This window comes from Scomber scombrus, chromosome 2 (assembly GCF_963691925.1).
Source record: "Scomber scombrus chromosome 2, fScoSco1.1, whole genome shotgun sequence".
Taxonomy (NCBI): Eukaryota; Metazoa; Chordata; class Actinopteri; order Scombriformes; family Scombridae; genus Scomber; species Scomber scombrus.
Window position 1 is genome coordinate 21,440,513 of NC_084971.1, and position 24,361 is coordinate 21,464,873.

Consider the following 24,361-nt stretch of genomic DNA (forward strand, 5'->3'; position numbering starts at 1 on the left):
CGCTTAACCTACTGTAGGATAGTGTCACTGTAAACAATTGTCTGCAACAAAAATACAGTGTCCATTCAATGTTTAATCCACATGTTGCTATTTTGCATGTAATATTTATTATATATTTATTTATTTAGAAAAGATGCAGATGCATTAAAGTCAGAAATACATTGAAATCTATTTTGGCAAATGAGAACAAAGTATCAGCACTACTGCACACAACAGACCTCTAAAGTGCCCTTAATAATAGTTGCATTGCATTCTTGCGGTATGAAAATAATTCACAATATTAGAGTGAATTAACATATTGCGCATGTTTTGTATGACAGTGAGGTTGTAGCTTAATCCTGCATGATTGGTGTAACACAGAAGCTTTTGGTTGTGCATGATAATAATAATGTAATAGCCTATTGCAGGCTCTTGGACGCATGCAAACGCACACAAACAGACTTAATCCCTAAAAAAAACAAATAATTGATGTCAGAATTGCTAGACTATGGACTTAATTGTGTCTCAATATGTGTCGATTCCAGCATTCATTTGTATCTTTATTCTTGTATTATCCAGAGGTCTCACTATCTGTACAGCAGCTCTGCAGGAAAACATAAACGCGTCTCCAGTCAAGCCTAATGTGTGACAGAGCTGTGTGCAGCAGCAGCAGCAGCAGCAGCCTGTGAGGACTCCGTGTTGTCAGGCGCTGCGCTCTGACCCGTGGTGACCTTTGAGGGTCCCCGACACAATCCTTTGGCTTGGTGCGCCACCCTCAGCCTGAACTGCAGCAGTTCACACGGTCCCCATTGAGCCCGGGGAGATGATCTAAGGCTGAATTCAGGCATCATGGGCTCCTTTGAAAAACAAACACAGCAGCTTTCTAGGTTGCACTGATTAAAGGTTGTAAACATGGGAACAACAGTATAGCCTAGCTATTCTGTTCTTCTCACGAAATGTTCTGTAATATTATAATATCACAGGAATGTCCTCAAGTTAAAACTATTTTAAATCACTATCGATTCCTTAAATCCTTACAGAAATAATACTATGATATTACATTTGGTGAGATTAAAAAATGTTTGTTTTTCACGGAGACGTTGAAATAATAATATTATGAAACAACATGAAGATTTATTTGATTACTATTTTATCTCTGATTCATGATAAACTGGTGTGTAGTTGGATCACTACAGCAGTTAGGTGGAAATGTCTTTATTTAAGTATGTTTGTATGTATAAGTATGTTTTTCAATCAAATACTGAAGCTAAAGGACTACAATCAACCAAACTTTTAAGTGTACAACTGCTCCCTCCTGTGGTGTACTTTGGTAACTACAGTGACCTGTCAACTAGAAGATATTTTAGAGATAAAATGAAAAACTTCTCATAGTTTTCTGCAGACACTTAAACAAACTGTAGTCTCTGTCTTAAAAAAACACAACATAAAGTCTATTTCTTATATTACAGCGTCATTTATGCAGTAATGACAGCATGATTTTCAAGTGTCAGACAGTTAAAACATAAAATGTCATATCATAGATTTAAAATGATCAGGATGTTAGAAACTCACAACTGAGAATCAATAGTCTAAATTCAGATAAGCTTCCAGTAGACCTACAGGTTATTGCTGACATGTGGAATTTTGCAGATAAATGTTTCACTTTACGACTTTAAATCTCAAATGTATAGCTTCTCCTAAGAATTGAAATATAAAGGACGTTATTAATGTTTTGCAAACATGATGCTTCTGCCACTTTGCCTCAGTGGTGGTACTGTACTCAGATCCTCGTTCTGTTTTTTTCTCTCTCTGTGCTGATCAGCTGTGTTTTGTAAGTGAAGTTGAGCTGGTTTAAAATGCTCCATTTCAAGTAAAAGTATTGCATTAAAATGAAGGAAAAGTAGACCACGTTCACTGTACTGTAACTACTTCATACTGTTGGACAGAAGAGCTGCAGCCAGGATTTTAGAAATACTTGTCATAAATCAAACATAAGACCATACAGAAAGTCTCTTATCATATTGTATTTGTTTTATTTACTTTACTGACATACATTTTCAGTCACATTTTCTGCAAGTTTTACTCTTTGAGTTTGGACTCATAAACTCAACACAGAAAGCTAAATTCTGACTGGACTTACTAGTTAGAGTCTCAGGACCAGGTGACATTGCTTCTTCTAAGAAATAATAAGAGAATACAGACCTGTGAAATGAAGCTTTCCAATATAAAGGTCTAAATGCTTTTCCCAAGCCCTCACCAGGAGAAATACTGAGTCCTTTATTTATTTTCTTGGCCTGAAAGTTGTCAAATACGTAATCTTAAAATACTGGAATTAGCCTAAATACTTTCATACCTGCTACAGGAGAACATAACTCTCCCTAAATTTCTAAAAAAAACAATTTCACAGAAAAAGACCTTAGTCGTGGCTGGTTTAATCCTCCAAATCCTCCAAAAAACAACAATTTCTTCGTGATCACAGGTTTTGATCAGGGTCAGTGCATCTCTGTATGCAGTCAAGTTAACAATAATTATAAAATAAAGAAAAAATTAAATATAATTGCTCAAATAATTTGGAAACTAATTTGGGACTGATGGCGCTGCATTAGGTCGCCAAAAATATCCCAAGTGCAATTATCTATTAAAAAACAAAAATCTAAAAAAAACCTTTTATGTCTTTTGCTGTTTATTAAGTATGCAATGAGTTGTTTTTAACCACTATAGTGTGCTTTATACTTTTTGTTTATTTGATTGTTTGTTTTGTTGCAGTTCTTGTGGTTATGCTATATGTTATATGTTATATGTTATATGTTATATGTTATATGTTATATGTTATATGTAATGTGATGTTATGCTGTTATGCTGTTATACTGTTATGCTGGTATGTTTTATGTTTTATGTTATGTTATATGTTATGTTATATGTGATTTGATGTTATATGTTATGTTATATGTTGTGTTGTGTTGTGTTATGTTGTGTTGTGTTGTGTTGTGTTGTGTTGTGATATGTTATGTTAAGTTATAGTGAGCAACATTGTGCTTTTTTATGTGACTGTGACAGTTTGTTTTGCTGCAGTGTTTTTGTTACACATTTGTGTGGTGCTTTTAGTGAGCAACACCATGCAGTTTATGTTATTGTGTGTTTGTTTGTTTTTTGTTTTGTTGTTTGTTGTTTGTTTTTTGTTTTTTGTCCTTGTTCTTGTTGTGCTTTTAGCAAGCTAAAGACAATTCTTGCAGTCTGGTGGGCAATATTTATAAAACCTCTCAAAAGCTGTACAATATGCACAGCTTATAGTCACAAAAAACTCACTGTTTTTTTTCTGACCCATCTTTGGCTGATATTCAGTATTGGGGAGTAACTAGTTTCATGTAATGCCGTTATGTAATGTAATTACAAAATTGTAACATGTAATCCGTTACAATAAAAATGTGTATTTAAGTTAGAGTAACTTATGGAAATGTTGACAAAGGTGGTTACATCTGAAGTCAGAACTTTAAGATTTTGCTCAAGAGGAGGGTTTTTTCCTAATTTTTCACTATTTAACATGTTACTGAATACATATATTGCTGTTTTTAATTCTTTGAAAACAATATATTTTTATATATTGTAAGTTAATCATGACGTGGGCTTAAACGGCGTCACAGTACCAATTGATCCCATGCCAGACTTTGGACTTTTTTCATAAATCTTATTTTATGTTCCAAAAACTACTGAATACATTTTCACAGATAAATCTTGCTTTATAAGAAATGATCTCCCTTATAAATCATGTCAGTATCCATGAGAAACGCCTGAACTTAGATTTTGGAGGCCTTAATGGGTACACTTAACCTAACAACTGAAAACATTTGTTAGAAAATTAGTAATCAAAAAGTAATCAAATGTAATAAGTTACATTACTTTGATTAAGTAGTGTAAGAGAAATAGTTACATTACTTATTATTACAATTTAAATAGGGTAACGTCTAGTAATTTGTAACCAATTACATTTCCAAACTAACCTTCCCAACCCTGCTGATATTATTATTATTGTTGTTGTTGTTATTATTATTATTATTATTATTATTATTATTATTATTATTATTATTACATACTCTATTATGCAGTGGTGTGTTGGGTAGGGGGATGTTCTGAGCGGTACAAGAACATACTCAACAGACTGATAAAAAGAGCTAGATCATTATGGCTGCCCCCTGGACTCCATAGAGGTGGTGGGAGAGAGGAGGGTTTTGGCCAAACTGTCCACCATTTTATTGTTGTATAGATTAGTTTTTTCTCATATCACTATCTTTTTGAGCTGCTGTAGGCATTCCTTTTCCCCACTGTGGCATCAATTAAGTTTTATCTTATCTTATATGGTTATCCCCTGTGTACTTTTATTGACTCATATCAACCCAATGTCACATGAAAAATGTGTAGCGTCGGCTTGTCTTTCTCTGCTACTCAGTATGTGGCAGCACGTGACTTTTCACCAGGATGTGTCTGTTAACATTAGCATACACCGCTGGCATACACACACAGCCTGTCACTTAAACCATCATTATATGTAAATTATACACAAACGGCGTCGTCACGACACATAGACCAATCACATCACTCCTTTCAAACATTTGGCCAAACAACACGTAAGGCCGTCTGTGATTGGCTGAGTTGCACCAGCTGAACGTAACGTAACGCTGCTGGTGCTGTTGCTTCTTGAAGAGTCAGTTTTGAAGTCTCCGGATTTACAGCAGCTCGCAGGTTTGTGGACACATTTTGACACTTAAAAACTCAAATATTAAGTGCGTTACTGTTGACTGATAATTATTTAAAGAGTTATTTTAGTAGTGGGGTGCCATGACGAGCCCTTTGAAACCAGCTGCTGTTCTCTTTTTTTTAATTTATTGTTGCCTTAAAATAGACCAGAGCCACGTTTTGTATCTTTGTTTTTCCTCCTACGTAGCCGCATCATATCTTCCTAATGATGCTCATAATGTTCACATCGACATCATGCTCAGTCCGCATCATCAGAATAATGTGTTCATCACTCTTAACTGTGGCTGATAAAGCCGTGTGAACGTCCTCTTAAACTGCGTTACAATAAGAGATATGGACACGTAGCATCAGGGCTGCTACTGTCTCAAATGATACGTAGTGTTTTTGACACTCAAAGTTTAATCTCCATTTAATCTGTATACCTGGCCTGCACGATGACGCCAGTGAAGTTAGCCTCAATAAAATAAGATCATAACAAGTTTTAAAAGGGAAACATGACAGTATTATCAAAAGCATGTCGTTCAGCAAACCTAAATGAGGAAGTGAGATTAGCATTAAAACCATGCTGGTACTTTTTTTCACCCTTCTCATGTATGAGCTCCTAATCTAATCCAATCTAATCTCTTGAAAGGTGTCTGGGTTGATGTTAGGCTATCTGTCACAGTGAACACCCCATTTGATGTTTGTCATGTTTTCAGTTTTTATGCTAAGCTATGGTAATGTCTTCTTGAGACAGCTTCATATTAACTGAACAATAAAAGAGTGGTATCAGTGTTGTCCTAAATGACCAAGTTGTCAATGCTTTCTGATGGACACATTCTGTAATAATGGAGACACTTCTTCTAAATCATCTTTTTTGACTTTTTTTGAGCATTTTTTTGCATTTATTATAGAGTTGGCCATGGAGAAATGACATGCAAATGACAGGAGAGATTGAAAATGACATGCAACAAAGGTCAAAACCCCCACCGGCCCACCTTTGTTTTTGTCATATCAGTGATGCAATTTGTTGTTACTTCTACTGATACTGATATTGACAAATCTAAGGTTATTATCAGCCAGAGCGATTTGTTGGTGAGGCTTCAGTTTGTGTTGCCCCACAAAGATAATGTAACACTTGGGGAAAATGAATGCATATTAGATGGTAACTGTGATGGATTACAGGATTCAATCATCTGGAAATGTATGGAAACCAGTGGGTGCCTGAACAGTAGCCTGCAGTTAATCCATAACTCTCTTAACGTGCATTTAAATTACAACAGTGTAAAGTATATAATAGATGATTTGTAGGTGAGGAACTAAAACATACACTAACACATTTGAGTGGTTCTTCTACACTGAGGCTGTAAAACAGCAGTTATTCATATCAAATATTGGACAGGCTGTCTGTTTTTGCATGTACAAGGCACTTTAAATCCATGAATGAAAAGTCTGACTGACGGAGAAATGTGTTAAGGACACTTATTGTATTTGCTAAATTTGAGTGGATGTTCCTCTTCAGAGAGGATTTTAGCTCGGCACCGGAGAAGTTTTATAGCAAACTTCCTCTATCAGGAATCTGAGGAATGTGGTGTGGAGTTTTTCATTTTCCTCACCCTTCTTTTTTTTTTTTTTTTTTTTTAGACAACATTTTTAAAAGATGAGGTAATGCTTGTTTAGCCGTGCAGTGCAGTGCAGTGCAGTGCAGTGCAGTTACACTACACTACATGGGATGACAGAAAAGTGACCGTGCAATCATGTGTTTTTCTTGCCCCTGACTTACAGGAGCAGCTTTCATTAGAGGAAACAGAAGGACACTTTGTGACTTTGTGATTTAGGAGCAGAACGCGACCCTGCCATCACCCTGTTTCAGTCATTTGAGAGTACCAGCATCAACCCATCCTGTCTGTTTTGGGGTTGTATAGCGTGCGAAATACCAAGCTAGCTGATGTTTACACAACACTCAAAGGCAGCTCTGACTTAAGGCCTTTTTTAAAAGCAGGAATGTCAGTGCTTCGGGGTTTGATCAAGAAAACCATCCCAACCACTGTTTCATGATGTCGTAAACCGGCTAAATCGAATTTAAAACAATCATGTGAGTCAGCAAGTGGAGGATCTGGTTTAACGAACCGGCCTCAAATGATCATGCTCCTGTATGGAGTGTTAAGAGAAGAATGAATTACTGTGAGTGCTGTTTGTGCTGAATGATTTTCCCCATGTTACTTCTTGGAAAATATCAGAGAGTTACAAATAAATCATCCGATTCTTGGAAAATATCATTCAGTTTAAAAAAATAATGATTAAAACAGGAGCATGAAAGCTGGCCTCGTTTCGCTCGTTTCAGTCAACTGTGTAGTCCTGTTTCCTAATAGTAATACTAATGACAGGTGCTAAAACATACATCGATCTATCAATGTTTGACTGTTTTGATAATCAAATAATTGTCATTTTTCATTTTTCTCACAATTCTTTGTGTCTTCTCACATTATTTTACTGCGTAGTATTAATAAAGAGATGCATACCAGTGATAATGATGTCGGTGATAACGTAGGGAGATTATTTCTAGTGCGTAATTATATTCATACTAGTGCAATAAGTACAGTTATTCTGGGGCAAAATTACATTGTGGTTTTTGTTTAGTTTCTCTATGTCTTTCATTATCGTTCCTTTGTGCATTTAAATGTAACACTAACACATCACCATCACACGCAACTGAAAACCGAGTCGGCCGCACTGCCACAAAGTTTCCAAGTCCATGAATTAAATGAAGGAAATGTTTAAATGAGTCACTTGGTATCCTGAGACCCACAGTTTATTTTTTGACCGCCTGCTCCCGTGAGATTTGTGTTGGGCCTCGCCGGGCCCGCAGGATCCCAAACCCAATGCAGTCCGCTACTTCAGGGTAGAGTGATTGGTATTTTCTAATGTTTTTAGAAATGAAAGTTTTATGAATTAAAATTCAAAGGATTAATTAAGGAAATAATCATCAGATTAATTGAAGATGAAGATGATCGTACTCTTCAGTTTCTAAAAGTCACGTTAGAGGAAGCGCTAAAAGCACGTTAGTTAGATTTTTCCGAGTCTTGTTTACAATCATTTGAAAATGTTTTCTGTGACCTGCTGTTAGAGGTCGTGTGTCCTGATGCTGCATCGCTAGCTGGTGACGAGTGACCTTTGTTCCAGTTCACAAATCCCATCCTCCACCCCCTCCCCCCCTCCAACATTTCTCCACTGTGCCACCATGTGACCGGGGAGTGTGTGTGATTTCATGGTGAAGGTCAGGACCTGCACTCCTGAGTGTGGTTGTCTTGTGCGAGGTCAGCCTTTGTGTCCCTAAAACCTGCCTGACCGGAGGAGGATGGACTCGAGTCAGGCAGGCAGAAGGAAGAAGCAGATGAAAGACATAAACAACTGTCCAGCGGTAAACAGTGAGAGGGTTTCTAGTCTGCTTCTTCCTGTTCAGTAAGGGATGGATCATGTTTTGGACGTCCCAAACACAAAATTACCCTTAATCAAAGAAAACCTGACAGTGGTTCTAGACGATCTTCGCTACGATATCTTATATTTAGGCGTCGACTCGTTTTCCTCTTGTAAAAACAACTTTCAGCAGTCATGTCATAACAAGAAATGTGTCAAGTGTGTAAATGGATTCATGCACTTATTGACTCATCCTGCTATTTACATTTCCTCCCTCGTGACGTGCCGGACTATTTGTAAAACTGTTGAATTATCAATGAGTTATTGGCAGTAACTGACCAACAGCAGCAACAGGATCCCATAAGTCAATAACTCATGAATTTCACATGTCAACATTTTGCATTTTTAGATCAAAATCAATAGTGAGTGCTCATCGTCTAGTCTGAAAATGAGGAAGCTGCAGTCAAGTTTGAAGAATTTGAGAGTTTAGACTGCACGGGCATGTTGTAATGTGTCTGGGTTATTTTTTTTACCCTTCGTGCAGAAGTCTGGTACCACATTTATGGTTTCAAGTCTACAAACGAAGTCCTGTTCCTTTTTTTTAGTGAAACAATCATTGACGCTCATCATGGATATGGAAGATCCTTTGATTTACAGATTAATGACCGTAGGGCTGCAACTAATTAACTTCTGAGTATTGCTCATATTCTCATTAAAACAAGATATTGTTCATGTTTTTACAAGAGAAACCTTTTTCTTGATCTTGTTACATCACAACACTTTCCCATTATTACACTTAATCTTGTTAAAGCAAGACACATTTCTCTTTATAACATGATAGGTCGTTTTTACAAAAGGAAACTTCCAGATCTACGCCTGGTTTATATGATTTTATTATGTTTATTTTGTTCATCCATGCCTTAATATTCTCAGATTATCATCCCATCAGACAAAGAAAAGCAGCAGATCCTCAGAGATGAGAGTCTGCGACCAGACGTCGTTGATAAATGACTGAAACAATCAATCCATTATCAAAGTATTTGCCTTTGAATTTTCTGTCAGTCGATTAATCCTCTAATCGGTTCAGCTGCGCGTGACATACTGTGTGTCATATTAGGCAGATCCAGAGAAAGTGGCTCCCCAGATTTGTAAATCGCTGTCTTGTGAAAATGGGATTACGTACTGTGTGTTTAAAGGCTCTGTGTGCTAATCCTGCAGTGATAAGGTCGTAATAATGAGCTTAAATCAGTTGACCTAATGCTTAACATCCTCTCTCAGTGCATTGGTCCACAAGGAGGAACTTCAGCATTCTGAGGATTTCAAGTATGACCGTGTGTGTGTGTGTGTGTGTGTGTGTGTGTGTGTGTGTGTGTGTGTGTGTGTGTGTGTGTGTGTGTGTGTGTGTGTGTGTGTGTGTGTGTGTGTGTGTGTGTGTGTGTGTGTGTGTGTGTGTGTGTGTGTGTGTCTTCCTGGCTGTGGTTTGGGGCTACTCTTTATTGAAACTGCAGCTGTAGTCTCCTCTTGAGCTTCAGGGAACTAGTCTTGATGTTCTGTTATGTGTCAGATGAGCCAGCTGCCCCCCTCTCCTCCTCCTCCTCCCTTCCACCCCCTCCACCCTTTTTTTCCAGTGTCTTGTGTTTGCTGGGGTGTGGGGTGACTAGTGAGCTGGCTCTGCCATTGGCTTGTCATCCTCTCAGGCCAAGTATGGAGAGTGGAGGTAGTGTTAGAGGGTGGTGGTGGGGGCGTTGAAGTACCTTTCGCCTCCAACGACTGTCAGCCAAGCATGACACCAATGGCATGTGCCTGCTGTTGGTCAACTGACATAAAGACACACACACATATACACACACACACACATCGAGGGCTGCAGCTAAAACCTGTTATCCTGTTCATATTGACTATTCATCAGATTTTTCATTCGATTGATTGTTTAGTCTGTAAAATGTATTATTTTGAATGATGACAAAAACATGTTTTCAAAGATCAAAATCATGTATTAAAATTTCTACATTTGAAAGTAAGAAAAAATGCAAACAGTCAATTTGCAATGATATCAGACAAAAGTGACACATCCTGATGTTTGTAAAAGTAGCTAATTTGTTATTTAATATATGACTTCAATGATTTATGTCAAATTTTCTTTTGGTGGTGTGATGACATATCTTGATTTATCAGGTGTTAAATTCACTTGATGAACCAAGAACTTAAATTCATGCCAGATTATTGTATCCAGAAACTACTAAATCATGATCAATATCATGACTTAACTTGCATATCGTGAGAGAGGGTTTCATGTGTGTTGATCTATTTCAGTATTGTAATATATCTTTCTGATACAAAAAAATCTTGTATATTTTGTTTGCTATAGTCACAGCTCAATCTAATACTTACAAATATTTACCCTGTCCTTGCTTTAGCTGACAGTGTCAGCAGGAAATGTAAAAATGCATGTGTGAAATATTAGTGTCAACATCAACATTGTCCACAGTTTTCACTCGTCTCGTGAAGTGTAAAATACCTAAAAATAAGGCGCATGTTCCCTCAGCAAACACTGTATGTCAATATAAGGACAGGAGAATACACACACTTTCCTGTAATTGCGGTGTAATTATGTTTTAATAGTTTGGACGCTAACAAGCAACGCAAGAATTGCACACACGCTCGGATCATTTTTGATAAGGTATCAATGATTGAGTCTTGAATCAATGTTACTGAAAATACTCAAATCTCTCAGTTCAGCTCGTTCATTTTGAATCAGTCTTTACAGTCCAGATTAAATTCCCGTCCGCTGTTGCACAGAAACATGAACAGCTGTCATCTGGTTGTTGTCCACTTGTTCATTTGTTCATTTTGTTGGATAAAACAAGCAGTAGATACTGTTTGAAATGAGATAAAACAGTCTATCTTGTGGTTTAACATCAAGCTGCTATTTGAATTACGCTCCAGTTAGAGGCTCTCAGTGACGCCTGCCTCATGCGTCTGTGTTTCTGTTTGGAAGGGGCGTGTTTCTGCTATTCATAGTTGTGAGAACCGCAGAGGTCTATTAGAAGTCACTGCGAGTCCCTTCTGATAGCAACTTCTGCGGCCAAGGGCCTTAAACATAAACTACACCGCTCCACTCCTGGACGGAGCTCCTACCTCTGGTTTTAAACACATTGTGCGGCTGTGAGTACACCTGATTTAATTTTGTCTTAACCCTCAATGCTGAACTTTTACAAAAAAACAAAAACATTTAGTTGCGTTTAATATCATCCTGGAGCTGACTTAGCAGTGATCCCTACTCGCCTTTCATTGCAGTTAATGGCGACACCTGCGAGATTAAGTGCTACATTTGTGAGATTTAATTTAGATATCTCTCTGAAGGGGATAAACAGAAACATAATGCTTTAATAGGGATTGCTGACACTTTTCTGAGTGATGCTCCAAAGGAAGAATTCGAGGTTGTCATTGATTTCATTTCAACGCTTTCATTAAATTGCTGCACTTAGAATATGATTGCTTTATAATCTCCACGTCAGTTTAAGAAAAAAAAACTTGTATGGCAGCTTTTCTAAAGTACTTTTGCCCCACTTGGCACCAATCCCATTTGTCATGGGCTTGGTGTTAATAATAGAAGTAGGTTATAAGTCAATTGTTACCTCTGTGGTGGTTGTTCACTCATTCATTTACTTAAAGGGCTGTTACCTTCCTCTCTGAGGGTCAAATGAATTCAATATGATGTACGTAAAGCTGCATGGTCTCATAATGTTGAGACAGTACAGTATGCCACTAAATTCATGTATTTACATATTTGGATATTTGGAACTGAAAAATAAATGCTAGTTAGATATAGTTGAACACTTAAACTCGGTCTTTCTTGCCTCAGGCTCATTTCATTTGTATTTTACATTCAAATGTAATTAGAATACAGTTCTGGTTAAGTAGAGCAGCAACGTATATTTCAGGGAGTCTGAGGTTTGTGCTTTCAGCCCGGTGATCTCATTTCTGAAGCATCCTGACCGCTAAGCTTCCCTTCCCTTCAAATATGAGGGGTGTATTGTTCAGCGCCGTGTGTACAGTGGCTGTGGGTTTGTCTTTTATATCTCTGCGGAGGCTTGTGATTTTGAAAATTTGCGGCGAGTCATATTTCCTTCCTGTGTCTTTGTTTTCCGAGTGCACAGCTGTTAGGATAGGTTAGCACATCTCCCTTTTTTTAATACAGCATTTATCAAAGTGCAGAATACAAAAAATAAGAGCATAGCAGATGTAAAAATGCAGGTTTTTCAGCAGCATATTTCTGAACTGCTTGAATTTGTGTTATGGGTGTATTTTTGATTGATATTCATCTCTTTTTGTAGTTTTATTGATTATATAGCTTATTCAATATCTCTAAAAATAGAGGTTGCAGTCGATAAAAATGTTCTCGTCTCATTCAAGGTCTTAAATTTCTTCTTTTTAAACATTTTATTACAGCAAGTAGTTGCTCTGATTCACCTTAAATGATCGTCTTTATCTGTATATCACTACTTTAATGGCTTCAATAGACTACTTTAAAAAGAAGACACAAATAAAACAACAGTAGCTGAACATAAAAGGTGATTTCTGACCACACATATTAATGGTTAAATAGTCTGTTAAGATCTTTACAGCTAAGATTTCTGCAGTGAGTTGGGCCAAATTTAACTACTTCAAATTTGTTGTTAATATAAAAATGTATTCAAATAACTCGATATCTGTGAGGCAGATCTAATAATCGCCCGAGCCAAATAATCCAGCACAGTATCTCTGAAGTGATGGATCATCTCTGACTTCACAAGGCTGAACGCTGCTGCTGCTGCTGCTGCTGCATCACCCTGCCCTGTGTGATTCACCGAGGATCTGTCCTTGAAGCTTTATTTGGATTTATACTGTATGTTTCTGATACTATTACATCACTGCACCAGAAACAAGTGCTCAAATCAAAGCTGTGTTACACTAAAATCTGCTTTCTGTCAGATACCCAGGAAGAAATAGAAGGCGTAGATAGGAAATTTCACATCTGTTTGATCCAAATTGGGTTTTTTTGTTGTTTTTAGTTTGAGCAGCTGTTGGTTGCCATAAATATTAGATTTTAACAGTTTAGAAACGAAAAAATGGTCTTCCTGGTGGCCTAATGGTTAAGCTGCATACCATATAACTACAACATATATATCTGTTTCAGCTCTCCACTCTATTTGTGTTTCTTGTCTGAACATTCACTGCTGACCTAAAAAATTAATACAAAAATGCAAAAATAACTAATCTGGACTAATATAAAACAGAATGAAAAAAATCCAACAACATGAAGTATTGCAAGCATTTGTGAAAATGTAGACAAAGTATAGACATAGTAAAAGGTGTTTAACTTTAAGCATGCCTTCTTGTTATGTAATGGTCTAAAACAATAGACCCATTCATAAAAAGATAAAATACTACTTTCTGCTCCATCACCATATCCTGTAGTACAGACATAACCAGAAAGACCCTTCACGAGGGAGATCATTTCCTTTTGAAACAATGAGAAATGTTTTTGATGGCATGAAACACTTCTAAAAAGAGTTCCAGAACAAATGATAATACATTTTTTAATCCAGTCAGGAGAATTGGTGCAGAATCATGACTGAACGTTTCCTAATTGAATGTTCCCCTCTCTGTTTTCCTGCAGGGTCAGTGCACAACAGCCATGCAGGCTCAGGAAGTCCTGAGACAGCTGCGGATTCCCGAGCTGGATGAAGTCCGGCAATATTTGCGCGGATTGCCCACCAATGCGCTCATGGGCATGGGTGCCTTCGCTGCCCTCACCACCTACTGGTTCGCCAGCCGGCCAAAAGCCCTCAAGCCACCTTGTGACCTTAGCGCGCAGTCAGTGGAAATACCAGTAAGGGATCTTGTTTCTTGTCCTTTCTTTTCCAGGTATACTCTGTGGAGTGTGTATTTGTATGGCATTGAATTTCTTTTTCAAACTTTTATGAGTTACAGTGATATTTTAAAAAAGAAACGGGAGAGATTCTTTCCTGCACAATAGATCCTACAACTTTGGAAAAAATGATCCAACGACTGGAATGCAAAACAAAGTGAGACAGCAGGCCTCATTCAGCAGGAATGTTAATGGTATCCCCTCCAGCAGCTTTAATCACAGCTGACCTCGTTGCAGCTCTGCAAATTACAAGCCCTCATTTCCTCACTCCTTGTCACATTTGAAGTGATAAAAGGTTTATCTCAGAATAGTTAAAGCTGGCTCTGCTGGTGAAGTGGGAATAATCACTACAGCGTCATTATTATGACGCTGTAGTGATTATTATAAATATGTCATTGTGTAAACACTGAGACACACAGTGATAGTCATGCTACAGTGCTGTGGGTGTTTGTTAATAAAAGTCAATTTGCAATATTATGATTATATTAGAGCTCATAATTAAGTAGAATAGTCCTTACAGATTTCACTTGGTAGACTGTAACATCTGCACAGTTGCACAAAATGTACACATCTTTGTTAAAATTATGTGACTTTTAATATTTTAGTATACATCAGTGAATATTTCAGCACTATCTAAAACTGCTGCTTTGTATCGAGCACTGACTTCCAAACAGGAGTACCTCTGCTGTTGTCAGGGTGTACATGTATTATGGAGCAGCTCATTCATTCATTCATTCATTCATTCATTCATTCATTCATCCATTCATTCATTTTTCTTTACTGCTTATCCTCTAGAGGGTTGTGGGTGAGCTGGAGCCAATCTCAGCTGACATTGGGCCATAGGCGTGGCACACCTTAGATAGTCACTCACAGAGCTAACACAATAGAGACAGACAACAATTCACACTCACATTCACACCTACAAACAATTCACCACGTAACCTAAGCTACATGTTTTTGGTCTGTGGGAGGAATCCAAAGCCCCCGGAGAAAACCCACACAAGGAGAACATGAAAACTCCACAGAAAAGGGCCTCAGTTCAAACCAAGAACCCTTTTGCTGTGTACTAAACATTGACAAGTCCAGGATCAGTAAGTTTTCAAGGAGCAAAGTACATCTTATGTAGCACAGTTAATAGAAACATAAACAATAAATAAACAATCAAATCCATTCAAACGAACACATTTGGAGCATAATGGGTATTGTCCATGAAGGGGTGCTTCATCTTATAGGGCTGAATGTCCAATAAAAAAGTTTGGGATCTGCTAGTAAACAGGATTCATGTTGTCAGAATATTTCTCCTGAGCACAGGCGTACCACACAATAAACTGAAAATCTTCCAACATTTGTTCAGTCTTTTGAACAGCTGACGGTTGCAGACGATCAGAGAAACATAACATGTCATCATGTAGAGGTGTGGAAGGTTCAGCCAGCGCCAGTCATAACTTTTCATGTTGTTTTCTTTTAGGGTGAAGAACGTATCAGAAGGTCCATACTAAACGACAGCAATGAGCACATGACACACTTCTACGATGATGGACGCACGATGTACGAGGTGTTTCTACGAGGGCTCCGAGTATCAAGTGAGTGTGGCTCTGTAGTACGTGACAAGTGATTTTTTTTTTTTTTTTTTACAATGCTTCCAGTGTGAGAAGATGTAACTTTCTAACTTTCCCTCACAGATGATGGACCCTGTTTAGGATCAAGAAAACCAAACCAACCTTACGAGTGGCAGTCATACAGACAGGTGAGATGTGGATTACGAGACATGAAATAATCTATTTTTAACAACATGATCATCTGAGTCACTTGTCTGTTTTTGTTTTGTTTTGCTTTGCACAGGTGGCAGACAGGGCAGAGCACATTGGCTCTGCTCTACTTCACAGAGGACACTCGCACACAGGAGACAAGTTCGTTGGCATCTTTTCCCAGAACAGACCAGAGGTTAAACAAATGCATAATTACATTTTTTTTAAATGTATAGATATTTTTCTAATTCCTCTCTTTTCTCGTTAGCCTCTGCACTTCTGTTGCACGGTTGTTTAAGCAAAGATATATTAGTCTGTGTCCTACATTGTTGTCCAAATGTCAGTGTCAACTAAGAGCTAACTGCTACCATGAACTGTAAAGACAGAAAAAAGGTAACTGTCGGATGAGAGTAACCACCTGAACAGTGTTTGCCATTTTACGCACTACAAATACAGCACTGTGCAAAAGTTCATTCAAACGAGGTAAAATAAAAATAGTGGTCAGTTATTCAGTGTAAAATGTTATAAAGATTATTATCTGGAATGTTTTGATGACTAAACTCAAAGTTGCAGTATTTGGATATTTGTAATAAACCATAAATCTATGTTTGTGCATGTTTTTGGTCTTTCAGTGGACCACTTCAGAGCTGGCTTGTTACACATATTCCCTCGTGGCAGTTCCGCTGTACGACACACTCGGCACAGAGGCCATCTCCTACATTATTGACAAAGGTACACAAAAGAGCACCTAAACACACTAACCTCACACCATCTGCTGCGCTATCGCAGTTTTAAATAAAGGACACTGATATCGGCACAAACTCAGCGGTTCATTTGTCGCTGTGTGTTTTTTCAGCCGCCATCTCATCAGTGATCTGTGACATACCAGAAAAGGCTCAAATGATTCTGGAGTGCGTCAGTAGAAAAGGACGAACAGTGAAGACGGTTGTGGTAATGGAGGCCTTCGACAGTGACCTGGTGACCCGCGGAAAGGAGTGTGGTGTTGATATACTGAGCCTGAGGGAGTTCGAGGTGAGAGTAACACCCTTAAAGATTTTATTGAAGTGAGGTGTTCAAACATGTTTCTCAGTTCAACTACATTATAATTCCTTCTGTGCTTGTTATACAACATGCATCGACTCGTTTGATCGAGCAACCATTAACAAATGTTCAGAAAAATGAACTGAACCTGCAGTTGTGGCTGTATGAGTCACTCTGCCCTTCAGCTACGTCTGATTAGATCTGGATGGAAATTAGGTGGTGTGTGTTTGAAAGCGTAGTTGTTATCAGCACTTCCTGAAGAGGCAAACTATATCTCATTGTATATTTTGTATTTTTTTTCTCCAGGCCTTAGGTAAAGCAAACCGCCAGGAACCAGTGGTGAGTAGAAACAGCACACTTTGTTTGACCTTTAGCATAAAAACAGGCCCCTTAACTAAATTAGGAATCACATTTCAGCTTAATTTATCCTTTATTATCATTATCATTTATTTGCAATAGTAGGATTCTGTCAAAGGAAAAATTTAATTTGGCATTATGTACATTTTAATGCAACAGCAATTCAGGCTTCATATGCTTTAATGTACATCTGTAATCTGATTACAGCCTCCTAAACCAGACGACCTTGCACTTATCTGCTTTACATCTGGAACCACAGGTAAGTACTGAAATGGTTGCAGATTTAATGTTTTGTTTTAATGTTACTTGTTGTTATGTTTTTTGCACAATCATTATCATAATTTTCCTTTCAGGAAACCCAAAAGGTGCAATGCTTACTCATGGAAATGTCATCTCCAACACTGCAGCTTTCATTAGAGTAACACAGGTAAACAAACACAACAGCTAAACTTGATACAGTTTCAGTCTTGACATAAACTTCATTGTTTAATAATGTATATTTGATTCTTTCCCTCTTGCTTTAAGACAGATGCTTCTGTTTTTGTCTTCAAACAAATATATTTTATTTGACTTTCTATTCACTAATATAAGGTAGTAATGTCCACTGGTGTCACGGGCTGCTCACTATTCAAAATCCTTGTTTTCTCTTTCAACTCTTACAGTCTAATTTAATCATTAAGAAAATTAAACATCTCACTTAGTAGTTGTCACTATATCTAGATGAGATAAGGAAGGAGTTGAAAAAAATGTTGATAAGCTCATCTCATCAAATATCAAACAAGTTTTGGTTCACAAAGTAAGATTCATCCTCTGGGAACCTTGAATGTCTGTATAAAATTGAATAGTGAGTTATCAAGATATTTCAGTCCTGACCAAAGTGGTGGGCCAACCAACTGACATTGCCATCCCCAGAGCCACACTGCTGGCATGACGAGAACAAAAAAAAATCTATGTTTTTATTTCTCCAAAAAGACGGAAGAATTGAACATTGAAGATAAGACAATGAAGCTCTTTGGGATAAAGATGCAAAGACAGTATTCCATCAAAGCTATTTACACAGGACATTTCAACTTTGTTAAACTACAAATATTATAGAAAGCACAAAAATAATAAGGATTTCATGTTTGGTAGATAAATGTTAATGGTAGATAAATTAAACATATATTACATCTGGATCAAATAAAATCAAAGCATTTAACTATAAGCCTATAATCTAAAATCCTTGTGTGACCCAGGTTGACCCTCCTTGTCCTCTTTTATTTTCCTGTTCTTCCTCTTATATCTCTTCCTCCTCTGTGTACGACGTCCAGAGCTTATTGAAGCCCTCCACTAAAGATGTGCTCATCTCTTTCCTTCCTTTGGCCCATATGTTTGAGAGGGTGGTGGAGGTATAGTACGCTATGCTTGACCTGCATACGCGCATGTGTTTTGTGTGTCTTCTGCAGGTACACTGCATGCTGAGTCTTCATGACATTCATGCATCCTATCTCCCCCTAGCTCATATGTTTGAGAGGGTTGTACAGGTATGTCTTGGGTTTGCTTACCATTGTATCATGAAATCATAAGTAGAGTTTAAAGTTAGAGTTAAAGGATCACTGTCAGAATAGTTGAGAAGCAAGTAGTGTCAGGTCTCTTATGACTTTATTTGAATGCTTATAGTTGTGTCTGTGGTTCCTTCAGATGTATTTGTAAAGAAGTTTTAAATCCATATTATGTGATATTTTTTACATAGTGGTATGTTATAACAATTTTCTTGATACTTTTACACACTTATGACTGGGTATAGATTAGAATATCAATATTTTTTGAGTATTGACTGAAATATGTGTCCATACCACAACGTATAGAAAGCTCTACTGAAACTTTAATCAGTCTTGAACAGATTGCTGTTTACATATTCTTTGATCAGATATCTATTGAAATGATAATAAATTGTGCTTTTTGTGAAAGACAAAACTAAATGCAGATTCTGGTGAAGTTTGGCTCATTTTGTTAATTTCTTTTAAGGGTTTTATGGAAAAAAAAACATGTTTATAATCCTCAAAAAAGTAGCACTGTGGTATCTACTGGAGCTCAACTATAGTATCAGTGCAGGTACCAAAACTCAGCTTTAAATGAAGTGAGTGAATCTGTGTGTGGTGTTATGAAACTATAACACGCATGCTCATGTGCTCCTTTATCTGCTTTTATTAATTTGTCCAACACGGTTCTGGCTTTTGAAGTAACACAGCAGAGCAGACAGCTGCTTCTCAATGTGGTAAAATCCATATTTTACCACAAAAAGGTTTAAATAACAAGCATTGAATGTGTGTGAACAAAATCTCCACAACAGTGCCACCATGTGGCTAAAATACTGACCTGCAGATGAATTAATAAGCAGCTCTGTTTTCATCAGGGTGTCATCCTCATCCACGGGGCTCGTATCGGATACTTCCAAGGAGACATTCGGCTTTTGATGGATGATTTGAAGACGCTGCAGCCAACAGTGTTCCCGGTGGTCCCGCGTCTCCTTAATCGCATGTTTGATAAGGTCAGACTAAAATCTGATCATGTTGTTCACTGATTGTCGACACAGATACATTGTGAGGTCAATAAAAGTGTCTTAAAGGTGCTTTATGTTCACTATTTTGACATTAATTATAGTATTAATGGTCAGCAGTTGCATACTTTTGTGATGATCCTCTGTGGCTGAGGCTTGTACAATACAGGTTTTCCATTTCTCTACAGGTGTTTAGTCAAGCCAACACGCCGCTGAAGAGATGGCTGCTTGATTTTGCTTTTAGGAGGAAGGAGGCAGAGCTTCGTAGCGGTGTGGTCAGAAGAGACAGCATGTGGGACAAACTCATCTTCAAAAAAGTGCAGGTAACACTGACATGATCCTAAAAGTTTTGGCTCCATTCTAAAACTTATTTTACTATACTATACCTACTGTAAGGTTTCAAGAAACCACTCATTTCACTTGCCTCATAAGCCATGCTGCGTATAATATTTTGTTTCTGATGTAGTTTTCTCACAAAAAGTTAAATTACCTAAATAATATATTTTTTAACAAACTCTACTTCTCTCCTTTTCCTCATTTAGAAGTCCAGAATCTATAAATATGCACATATTGTTCATTTCAAAGTTTAACTGTTTGACATAAGAAGTCTAATTTCATAGTGTGTTCACTGGAGGCTTCAAGTTTCCACGTCACTCTTGTGTAAGTTTCATAACGGACCACAATTGGCTTCTGATATAGTCGCAGTGTCACAATATCAGCTGACACATACACGTGTTAAACTCAGCTTTAAGGCACAATATTTCTTTCTTTTTTAATGTTGTATAAACTCATGACTGTAAAGTTTCACAAATTATATTAGTTACGCCATTAGTCATTTAGTTATGTCATTGTAATATTTTAATCATCTGGCATGCTGATGTCATGTTGGAGTTATTTTAATTACAAGTTTATGACTATGGTACAATACTTGGAAAATTGGATTTTTCCGAAAGCTCCGATATGCAACTATATAACTTGGCACTTCATAATATGCAAGAGCCACAAAACAAATACGACACACCACATCAGCCGAAGTCTGTCATACAAGGAAATTAAACCCACATTCAGTGGACATGTGTTAAATTGTCAATTAAAAGTATTTTAAACCCTCACTCGACAAACTTTGGTATACATTCAACCATCTTGAGTTGTCTTCCTGTTTATTTCACACTCTGCAGGCGGGTCTGGGTGGACGTGTGAGGCTCATGATTACAGGCGCAGCACCCGTGTCCCCAACTATCCTGACATTCCTACGAGCTGCTCTGGGCTGTCAGGTTACCAAAATACTGACGTCACTCTTTTCCATCTGGGCATTTTAATCAGTAGCTTTTACATTTTTAATACAAATGTCATTAAAAATCTGCCCTGCACTCCACAGTTTTATGAAGGTTACGGCCAGACTGAATGCACAGCTGGGTGCTCCATGTCTATGCCTGGGGACTGGACAGCAGGTAAATTTTATATTCTTCACGTACACAATTACGTCTGTTCTAGTAGAAAGAGAGAACGTGACGCTACATGTTGAAGACTGCTTGGATAATAACATTAAAATCCGACTATTCTGTGTGTGTGTGTGTGTGTGTGTGTGTGTCCAGGTCACGTCGGGCCTCCTCTGCCCTGCAACAGTATCAAACTGGTGGATGTGGCAGAAATGAATTACCTGGCAGCCAACGGAGAGGGAGAGGTGAGGAGTGCTGCTTAAGTAGCAATCAAATACAAACACACTTTTTACGTGACTTTTTATTTTGCAAACAGAATTATTTAGATATTTAACTTATCATCAACAATTGCCCTGCAAAGACCAAAAACTAAATTTATATATATATTGCTAACTAGTGCTACCATACAACTTCACTTGGGTCCAAAAACTATTAAAAATATGATACAGAACCATGTTGCTAAATTTGAATGAACAAGTCCGGTGTAGCTCCATTTTTGTATTTTCTATCTCTGAAGATAAACTGCATGTCAGTTGGATTTACTCAAAATAAATCAGACAGTAGCTGGTAAACACTTGCAGAGCAAAATAAAGAAGGCAGATAAAATCATAAAACATCAGTAACACATGAAACACAGAATAAAAATGTCCAATATCAAATGAGAAAATGCCAAAAAGTTAAAGTTCTGTAAATGTTATTTTTTTCCCTGCTATCTCTCTCACCAGGTGTGTGTCAAAGGACCAAATGTATTTCAGGGATACCTGGATGACCCTGATAGGACAGCTGAGGCAATAGACAAGGATGGATGGCTGCACACAGGGGACGTTGGGAAATGGCTTCCTGTAAGCACAATGGGCTGAGTGGCCCCGATGATCTCTGATTATTGTACTGAACACATGATGTCAAGTTGCTTCACATCACTGTGTTTCCCATCTGGTTCTTTGCAGAACGGCACTCTGAAGGTCATCGACAGAAAGAAACACATTTTCAAGCTGGCCCAAGGAGAATACATCGCCCCCGAGAAAATAGAAATGGTCTATAATCGTAGTGATCCAGTGGCTCAGATATTTGTTCATGGTGATAGCTTACAGGTGAATAATTCAGTCTTAATCAATCTCACTTTTCTTTGTTTTTTTTATCATTTGTATCTACACTGATATTTGTTTGATCTTCATGTTATGTTGTGTTGTATTTTAAAGGCATGTCTGGTGGGAGTCGTGGTACCCGATCCTGACTTTTTACCGATTTGGGCCAAGAACAAAGGCATTCAAGGATCCTACTCTGATCTGTGCAATAGCAAGGTGAGATCTGTTACAGCAGCAGTCCAAAAAAAAAAGATGCAGCCTAACTTTCTATGCATGCTAACATTTTTTTAACTGTTTCTAGGATGTGAAGACTGCCATTCTGGAGGACATCCTGAGGTTGGGCAGAGAAGCAGGACTCAAGTCTTTTGAGCAGGTAATTCTTACCACATTTCAGTTTAATGCATCAAAATACCATCAAGTTCAGTTTATTTCACTCTGATTCATCTACTGCATCACTAGAAAACTTTTTAAAGTGAAACTTATTTGATTCAGTAATAATTTCTTCCTCAATCTTCAAAGTAGAGATGAAATAATTTATAGAAACTAGATGACCAGCTAACAAAAAGAAGGGTTTTTAACTGTTCTTCATTGTTGGACATTAAGGAAAAGACGTCACATTAAGCTTTCGACTGTTTTCTGACATTTTATGAACCAAATGATGGTTATTGATTTTCTATATTTTTGCTATTTGCTACAAATCTCAAATGCCAATTAATGCCCAAAAGCTACTAAACATAGCACACAAATAAGTAGTTGTTCTTTCTGTCATTCATTCTCCTCATGCTCTGTTCTCCCTCTGCAGGTGAGAGACATCGCGTTACATCCTGAGATGTTTTCTGTCCAGAACGGCCTGCTGACGCCCACCCTGAAAGCCAAGAGGACTGAGCTCCGGAGCTGCTTCAGAGAGCAGATTGATGAACTTTATGCCAAAATCAAGATGTGAGCTGGGAAGGTGACAATCATGTATAGCACACAGCCAGAACCAAATAGTTAACTGAAGAGGACATCGCCCCTCCCCTCCCCTCCCTCTCCTGTCTCTCTGCCAGTGACACATTTGTAGAGACTGTTTTTGAACAGACTGGGTAACAAATCTCAGTTTTGACTTCATCTTGTAATTGTACCACTAGATTTTTCCTTCAGAACATGTCATCATGTTGCTGGTATTATTTATTCATGGATAAAGATAAAAACATGCAAAGGGGAGATGTGACTTGCTCATGCCTTAACTGCCAAAAACCTACTACTTCATGGTCAGAAACGTCCGGCCTCTGAACACATTTCTGATTATTTTTCCATTTTTGGGAGCTGGGAGATTTTAAACATGCTTTTCCAACAAGTGACACATTAACTATTTATATATCAGAATAATGTTTTGGTAATCTATTTAAGCTGATACTTAATGTAATCATAACACCTGTAAATAGTGTATTTGCTGAAAAGTTATGTGTATCGTGCCTGATATTCTGTGTTATTAATTCCCTGCATTCCCATGTTTCAGGACAGAAAGGCCAATGAGCCTGTTTAAGAACACAATGTAGTGAGCAGCCTGTTGGGAACCATGTTGACAGATTTTATGTCTCTTTTTTTGGTGGGCTTTTGGTTTTTTTCTGTTAACAATGCATGGGAAATATTGAATGTTACTATACATGTTACTTCTATTAGACGTCTTTTCAATTTTCAGTGCCACAGGCTGCAGGATGAAACTGCACACTGCCATTCGTGTGATGAACAAGTATTCAGCGTAAATATCCGCCAACGATGACATCACAGTTAATTTTAAGAAGTCACTGATGGTCAATAATGCAGCATATTTGTGTTAAACGGAGCAGCATTTCAGCTGTTGGACAAAAAACGTTTGTCGTGAATTCAGATGTTTGGGCTGAATTTTGATCAATGTGTACATGTAATCATGTTGAGGCCTCCTTGACAGCTAAAGCCATATTGTTCTAGTTTTTTTTTTAAGGAAACCTACAGTAAGAAAAGGGCAAAGGAGCAGTTTTGTGCTGGAGTATCTATATTTGTCGACTGTACCAAATAAATACTTTCTTCAGACACTGCCGTTTTTGTTGGGTTTTTTTAATCGGAAACCTATGTAAATTAATATATGTTAT

General features: G+C 37.7%; 1 protein-coding gene across 2 annotated transcripts; it reads left to right on the plus strand.

The window, feature by feature from the left end:
• The first annotated feature begins 4,637 nt into the window (after window positions 1–4,637).
• On the plus strand, window positions 4,638–24,306 carry acsl1a (acyl-CoA synthetase long chain family member 1a). Of its 2 annotated transcripts, none has more exons than XM_062430931.1 (21): window positions 4,638–4,716; window positions 13,790–14,002; window positions 15,510–15,624; window positions 15,724–15,788; window positions 15,884–15,985; window positions 16,422–16,521; window positions 16,646–16,821; window positions 17,137–17,169; window positions 17,395–17,446; window positions 17,541–17,614; window positions 18,633–18,710; window positions 19,583–19,717; window positions 19,915–20,049; window positions 20,905–21,000; window positions 21,105–21,177; window positions 21,322–21,410; window positions 21,891–22,007; window positions 22,113–22,256; window positions 22,365–22,466; window positions 22,552–22,623; window positions 23,053–24,306. In XM_062430931.1, exons 2-21 carry the CDS (start codon window positions 13,808–13,810, stop codon window positions 23,191–23,193), a joined length of 2,094 nt encoding a protein of 697 aa, XP_062286915.1. In that variant the 5' UTR covers window positions 4,638–4,716; window positions 13,790–13,807; the 3' UTR covers window positions 23,194–24,306. The 2 variants fall into 2 exon arrangements, with proteins under 2 accessions (XP_062286915.1, XP_062286906.1); XM_062430922.1 differs by lacking the exon at window positions 4,638–4,716 and adding an exon at window positions 11,202–11,292.
• The last annotated feature ends 55 nt before the right edge of the window (window positions 24,307–24,361 follow it).